General features: G+C 31.5%; 1 protein-coding gene across 1 annotated transcript; it reads left to right on the forward strand.

Moving 5' to 3' along the window:
- The first annotated feature begins 5178 nt into the window (after nt 1-5178).
- LOC110264030 (uncharacterized) lies at nt 5179-6473 on the forward strand. Its single transcript, XM_088490800.1, has 4 exons — nt 5179-5485; nt 5588-5658; nt 5758-5850; nt 6150-6473. The coding sequence occupies exons 1-4, from the start codon at nt 5179-5181 to the stop codon at nt 6471-6473; spliced, it is 795 nt and encodes a 264-aa protein (XP_088346926.1).
- Nucleotides 6474-7612: the final 1139 nt, after the last annotated feature.

The raw sequence follows: 7612 nt of genomic DNA on the forward strand, positions 1-7612 counted from the left end.
ATGGCAAAAGCATTTATTTAATTTATTAATTAGCAAGCATAAGTTAAGATAAGCATGAAGCCTTATTGGCGTGGGGATGGAAGCAAGAACTTGTGGTTTGAAAAAGCTTGAGTCAAGCTTCAAGAATGCAAAGTCACTATCACTTTGGAGTTTTGACTTGTATTTCTTCTTAGTTATGTGTGAACATAGTAAAGGGGCTGGCTCAACCACGAGATTGCATCTTCAACTTTTACAAATATAATTATTTATTACCAAAGTTAATTAATTTATTTGGTAATGACATCAACATCAACATCTCTAATTAAAGCTTCCTACTATGATTCATACGAAGGTTACCATGAAGTTACCTACCTATATATATTATACATATGCATGCATTATGAAATTAATGGTAGCAATTGATTAATTAAGATGAGTAGTGATAAGAATAAAAAAGAAGCAGATTCACCTGAAAGCGATGATTTCAGCAACCAATACTTAGAACAATTGTTAACCCTTTTCAACTTATTGTAATAAATATCATGAATTGTGAACCATTATTGTTAGTTAGACAATAGCTTAATAATACTTATGTATGTACTGTTGGACATTGCGCAAACACGCTATGAGAATCCTCTTTCTGTTGAACTTGATATTACGTCTCGGGAGGAATTCATTATTATAGAGAGAAAGCTTGCACGACTTTGGGACCGTAAGCCAAACAATAAACTGACATTGTTGCTTAACCATGGCCTATTTTTTTTTTACTATTAGTAACACAATTATATTACTTGGCTCTGATGTAACTTTTAGGTTTATTTCAAGAGAATGTTCGGGAGACTCCAGAAGAAACAGGGGAGATAGTTCAAGACTCTATGGAGGAGGACGACGTTGTGAAAGACGATAGTTCCAAGGAGGTTGTTTCTACTGTAAATAATGCTCCAAAGCTTACTTTTGACCTCAATAAAATACCAGAAGAGAATGGGGTCTTTTGAGTCATGTTGTATGGACTTGTTAGTTTGATCTTGTTAGATACATCTGATTTTTTACAGTCTCTGAGTTGATCTGGTTATTAAAAAATTGGCATGTAATTGGTATACTCTGACTTGGATGATTTGTCTTTTTAATTGGTGTGAGCTTAGTGAGGTAGCAAGGAACACGTTCGAGTTTAAAATTATGTTGACTTCATATATCCTACTTAGTCTTTTATGACTTGAATTGTTTTGAGACAAGATTCAATTAACAGCCAAGATTATTCTTTCATTAATTTTTTATAAGATAGTGCAGCTGAATGCATGTTGCTGACTACTAAGCTTTTGTCATTTTAGCAAAGTAATGAGCATATATTTATCAAAATTCATATAAGCAAAATATCATATCATTAGGAGCTAGCAATGGAAATAAAGGTCTCTCTCAACATATTTTTTAATTAGTAGCAAAAAATAAATTAAATGAATAATTAATGAAGGAATACTCTTTAATGCACATAAAGTCATATATTTTCATTTATGATAAAAGTTAAAAATTAAAGTTAAATGATATTAATATTTTTTTGTTTAACGAAATTAAAATAAAGCACAAAAATAAATATAAAAACTAAAAAAATAAATAGTTCTAAAAAAGGATAATGTCACATTTTATATCATTATATATCAGAATAATGATTTATTTTATTATATTTATTTGTATACCAAATAATAAAAAAGTTAATTTTTATGTTCATTTTTTGTTACTTATTTTATTTATCTGTAGTTGTTTAATATTAGACTTTATACTTACTAAGTTATGTTTTTTCCTAACAAACAAATAGTTATGAAGTCATTTTTATGTTTTTATAGGAGTACATTCATTATATCATAAATTTAATATTTAATGTAAATTTTAAAAAATTGAATAAATTTATATTTATTTTGATTACATTCATCAGGAAATTATATGTATTCCTATAGTTAAGAAATAGACTTAACTTCTTCTATAATAAGTAAAGTTTTCAATAATTTAATTTATAAAATAGGTCTCATCTTTTTATTTATCTTAAAAATTAAAAATTGAAATTAATATTCATAGTTTTGATTAATAGAATTAAATAAATTACAAAAATAAACCTTGAATAAAAAAATTACCTTGTTTAAACTATTTTGTAAAAGGATCCATTTTTATAATCTTACGATTCAGAGTGAGCAATTTTATTAAATTTCTTTGAGTACGTGACTGAGTATGTAGTTTTAGATTATAAAAATAGGGGTAAAATAGGAAAAAAAGAATTGGAGATATTTGAGATATTGTTATATCTTGTTATAGATACATAATTAAAATTCAAGTACTATAATAAATGTTAGTGTTTTTTTTTCTTTTTAGTAGTACTCTTAACATACATAATTTTAATATCATTTCTTTTATACAGGTGTTAAGTTTTATTTTATCTAAGATAAAATGATTCAATTTTAAATTCTATCACGAGGTAAAGCCAATTTTTCTTATTAAAAAAAATTTATTTTAACTATTTTTTTATTATTATTCTTATTACAAAATTATTATTATTATTATTCACATTCTTTTAACCCCCAATTAAATTTATGATTTTTTGAATAATTCTATTAATATTGTTAGCAATAAAATATATCATAATTTTTTATTAGGCTGACGCATATAAACATGATAAATTGTTTATTATTATTCTTTGTGGCTTATTTACACTGCTGAGTGAAGCCCGTTATTGTTACCATCATCAGGAGAGAAAGGAACTCAGTCTTTAAATATTCAAAACACATAAACTCCGCCACTAACCTAATCCTAATTTCTTTCACCACTAAAGCCTCCCACGAGACGCACTTCCGCCCGTTGCTGTTGGACCGAATATCTTCCTCCAAGCAGTCTTCGGATTTCATCAAGTTGGAGTAGACGTCGACGTCGCAAAGCCAGAATCCATCAGCGTCATCCTGCCGTGTCCACCCATCAAGCAGCTGCATCGTGAGAAGCATCAGTGTCGATAACCTTCCTCCCACTGCCGGTAAGCACTAATAGTTGACTTTGTGTGGTTGCTAATTTGCCCATTGAGAATCGCATGTTACTTAACCCTTATTTATAGAATTAGTTTTGTGTCTCCATGATCAAGTTCTTCCCTTTGTTACTGTGATTTTATTTTGAAAACACTAATTAAAAAAATCAACTTCAAGAAAGTATTGTTGCCATACTGCACTTGTTTAACATATCTGGTATTCCAATATTTTGGTTTAACTTTGCTTTGCCATATTTAGTGGTGTTTTTTGTTCCTTGCATTTTAGTAGCTATTTGATTATTGTTAGCAAGAAGGTTATCTTATTAAAATATCCACAATTGTTGTGTGCTGATGGAAATTGTATTTTTTGTAATTTAGCGGTATATTTATGTAATATTTTCTGCTGAGAATTGTTGTTTCTCGTTGTCCTGTTTTCCTCCTAACTATAGTCAGTTCATAGCTTTAACTGTTATGGCTGTAACTATGCTGGGAAATTTGTCTATGGCTTTCCATTTTCCAGAATTTTGAATTTACAAGTCTTTACCCTCTTTATTTTAGTTGGTTTTGTGATAGCTTTAACTATGAGAAGGGCAAAAAAAAGTAAACACCATTCTCCTTTTTCTCAAAATATTTACAAAGTCAATCCATTTCTAAATTTCCTCTTTAATGTAGGTAGAAAAAAGAAAATTATAAACTGATATGATATGTGAATATAGGTCAAGGAGAGGAGTTTATTTATACATTCGTATCTCAAGTCATTAAATAACGCACGAGTTTAAGAAATTAATACTGAGTAGTTTAAATAATTGAAAGAATAAGCACGCATTTTTTTTAATTGATTTCAAATTAAGATTTCACAGTGAATTAAAGAATTCAATGTTCATGATTTTTTCAGTGTACCTAAATTTGTTTATTTTCATAGCTAGTAATTGACTTGTTGACTAAGTATAGACATTATTATATGAAGGCTTAGAGACTTAACATATATTGATCATTCTCAAATGTAAACAGGGTATGTGCTTAATTTGAGGAATGTATTACTCCTACTATGTATAAAGTTGTTTATGAGAAAGTGATGAAGTAGGGGGGAGTATATTGATCATAATCATTATTGTTTGCTTGATTTAGTTTCAAAAGATAATTAAATTCTATTGATTTAGGTTTCAAAAGATAATTAATACTCTGGCAGAACATGAAAGTTTGGATTTATTAACTTGCATATATATATATATATATATATTTTATATCATGTCTTGGATTTTGATTTGAATTTTGGTAATGCATGTATGGTGCTTATGCAACAAAGTTGTAACTCATGCCTTTACATGTACATTCGAATGTGAAAGGAATATATAGTTGCTTATGGTAATTTTATCATGTTCTATATGTTTTATATATGTCCTAGCATATATAGTTGCTTATTTGAACCCCAATTTATTATTAATTTATATTGAACCTGTTTGTTCAAAAAATTATACGCATGACAAAGCTATTGAAAAGGCATATTGCTTCCAATTAAAAATTTTAAGCCTATTACTATTTCTTTTACAAGTTATAATTTGAGATATTTTTGCTATACGTGTCTAAATATTTGCTTATATTTAATGCTTTTGAATTTTTGTTTATTTTTTACATTTTGATAATAGTATTAAGTGATACTGTTGGTAGTACCAAGTTTATTAAGATGTCCTGGATAGGTCATTTCACGAAGAAATCAAAGTTAGACTCAGTATGTCAGCAAATTCAAACAGGATCTGCTGCAGCTTCATTCGTGCCCCAAGTGGATGGCCTAATTCCCCCTTCTGGTGGTACTGGTGCCGCCCCGACCTCATCTTTATGCCCCTTTCGACCACCCCGTACCGAACCACCGCCTGCTCCACAAACATGCACGAATGGTGCTCAACACTTGGAACCACCTGATGAAGACTTAGACCCAGAGAAAAATGAGGTAGATTCTATTGAGCAACACGTTGACAACCTGTTTGCTGCATCAGAGGCTCTGAAGCACAAGAGACACTAGACCACCGAATTTTAAGATGTTAAAATAATTGGTATACAAGAATTTATCCCATGTATTTTTATGAGTAATTTTTTTATGATTTCATTGCATCTTGGCCACAGTGGTTACTCACACAGACTAACTATGATAAACAGAGTCTGATGGGACAATCAAGCAACTTCATTTAAGTGTGAGAGAGGCTATGAAGCCACCTAATTGTAGAAAGATCGTACTCTGGTTCAACGATAGACTGCAACCAGTTGGAAATGAAGCTGGTATACTAAGCGGCGTTGTCGGAATGCTAGGATCTGACTACACCAAATTCCCAATTTACGAGAAGGACTGGAGAAAGGTTGGCTCTAGGGACAAGATATATAATGAATGTGTAGAGGTAAATCGTTATATTTTTGTACAGTCTTGGAATCTTAATTCGACTCCTACCAACAATTTAATTCTACTCTTGCAGGAATTGTTCCATTTTGAAGAAGATAGTGGAGGAATTATCAAGCGTACAATATTAAAAATGCTAGGAAGGGCTTGAAAGGACATGAGGAACCATTTGTATCATTACTTTTACAAATCATATCTGACTCTTGAACAAAATATTAAAGGGCGTCCACCGGGAATTACTTCGGATCATTGGAGATGGTTCCTTGATTATCGCAATAGTGAAGAAACAAAGGTAATTTATTTTTATTTCATACTTTCAAAATTCTATTTATGTCACATTGAGTTAGTCAGAAATAGTGTCTAGTAGCTCCTACTTTTGATGGCATAACAGGAGAAGTGTAGAAAAAATGCTGAGAATCGATCAAAGCAGTTATACACTCATACTGGCGGATCGAAAAGCTTGGCAAGGCTCGGAGAAGAAGAGGTAATTTAAGATTCACTTACATTTTGAACCCTTTCTACGTATACCTATTCACTATTTAAGCTATGTTATTGCAGTCGGAACGACAGGAGCATCTAGTTAGTAGGGGGGTTGTTTGTCTTAACGCACAAATGATCTAATGGATCCTATATCCATGATACAGCTCGGGCTATTGGTGTAAGTAATGTGTTGACAAACGCTATGTTGTTTCTCATAGGTTTTGTTTATTAAAATTATGTTCAAAGTTTGTTCGGTTAGCAATTAGCTAATAAATGCTTATGTTCGCTTATCTAACTGTGTAGGAAAGAATTGCGGAGATTGAGCAACATGATGAATCATCTAGACTGTTGTCTCAGAATGATTCACTTGCTCAAACTCTTGGAAAGGAGCACCTAGGTAGAGTGTGTAGCATGGGAATCGGACCGACTACTAGTCAAGTGTTCGGTACGAATTCACCTCAATCGAGCATTAGAACTCAAAGGGAGGAGACCCAAAGGGTGTTGCTTGAACTACAAGCAGAGCTGGCGGCTGAGAAATTAAAAAAGACAATGGACAATGAAGTAGCAACCGAGAAGACGAAAAGGCAGGCAATGGGGAGTGCTCTGATGTGTCTAGTTCAACGGTAAGGTGGGGAGCTGCCACCAGACGTGGCTGTATGGATGAATTCATGGGAAGGACAGAGTAGAGAGTAGAATTAAGGATTTAAAATTTATTCTTTAAGTTAAATATGCACTTTTTTAATTGTTGATTATGCAACTCTTAGTAAGGAATACACTTTATTGATATTTGGATTAATGAATAATTTTATTAGTTTTGCCAATATTCGTTCCCATCAACTTATTCATTCAGTTACAAGATAATTAAGTTTTCTAATATCAGAAAAAAATCAAAAAATAACAAAAAAAATTAATAATAAGTAATTAAAAGAGCGTTGATTGCCGGTGCAAAATACAGTCATTTTGCGGCCATTTAGACGGAACAATAGCGGCGGTTATCAAATGGCCGAAGATAAATTTAAATTTTTTAGAAAATCAGATAGCGGAGGTTTGGAACCGCTGCAGAATACATTTTAAAAAACACAACGGTCAAAAGAACAGCAGCGGTTCAAAACCGCTAGAAAATGCGGTCGAATTTTCTGTTGGCCAAATAGCGGCGGTTTAAATCAATCGACGCCATTCAAGTGGTTTTCCAGTAGTTGTGCCAGCGGTTTAACGAAACCGCTGCGAAATCTAATGTCCACGCCCTATACTGCAATGGTTTTTGAACCGCTGGTAATTCATTTTGCGGCGGTTAAAAACCGACGCTAATTCTCATGTAAACCACTGCTAAGCGGCGGTTCTGATGTAGTGAATTAATTCTCCTTCTTTTATAAAATAAGATTCAAAAGCTTAATATTCAAATTAAAATACATAAAATTCTCATTATTTTTTAATTACTAAAACTTTAAATTATAAATAAGAAAACACCCAATTTAATATAAAAATCTCTGAAAATTCATTTTGAATAAATATAATAAATCATAAATGACTTATTATTTAATTTCTAAGAATTCAAGATCTTACACTCCTCTTCTAAAAAATGAACAAGAAAATAGTCACGATCCATATCGATAACATTGATCTTACCTTTTTTAGCCCACTCTCTGTTTGGACATTGTTTCATGTAGTCAAAGTTGACTCTTTTCCCCATAACTTTAACAATAAGAGTAGCATGCTATGATTTACACCATTCCTCAAATTCCGCTTGGGTAAGTTTGATCACCGAA

Source organism: Arachis ipaensis, chromosome B6 (genome assembly GCF_059453495.1).
Source record: "Arachis ipaensis isolate K30076 ecotype BB chromosome B6, ASM5945349v1, whole genome shotgun sequence".
Lineage (NCBI taxonomy): Eukaryota > Viridiplantae > Streptophyta > Magnoliopsida > Fabales > Fabaceae > Arachis > Arachis ipaensis.

What these genes read in the sequence shown, in the direction of transcription:
- LOC110264030 (XM_088490800.1), top strand. Translation starts at nt 5,179, where the DNA reads ATGAAGCCACCTAATTGTAGAAAGATCGTACTCTGGTTCAACGATAGA. An exon ending in TAGTGGAGGAATTATCAAGC is followed by an intron (nt 5,486 to 5,587) that starts GTACAATATTAA and finishes AAAATATTAAAG; the next exon opens with GGCGTCCACCGGGAATTACT. An exon ending in GCAATAGTGAAGAAACAAAG is followed by an intron (nt 5,659 to 5,757) that starts GTAATTTATTTT and finishes ATGGCATAACAG; the next exon opens with GAGAAGTGTAGAAAAAATGC.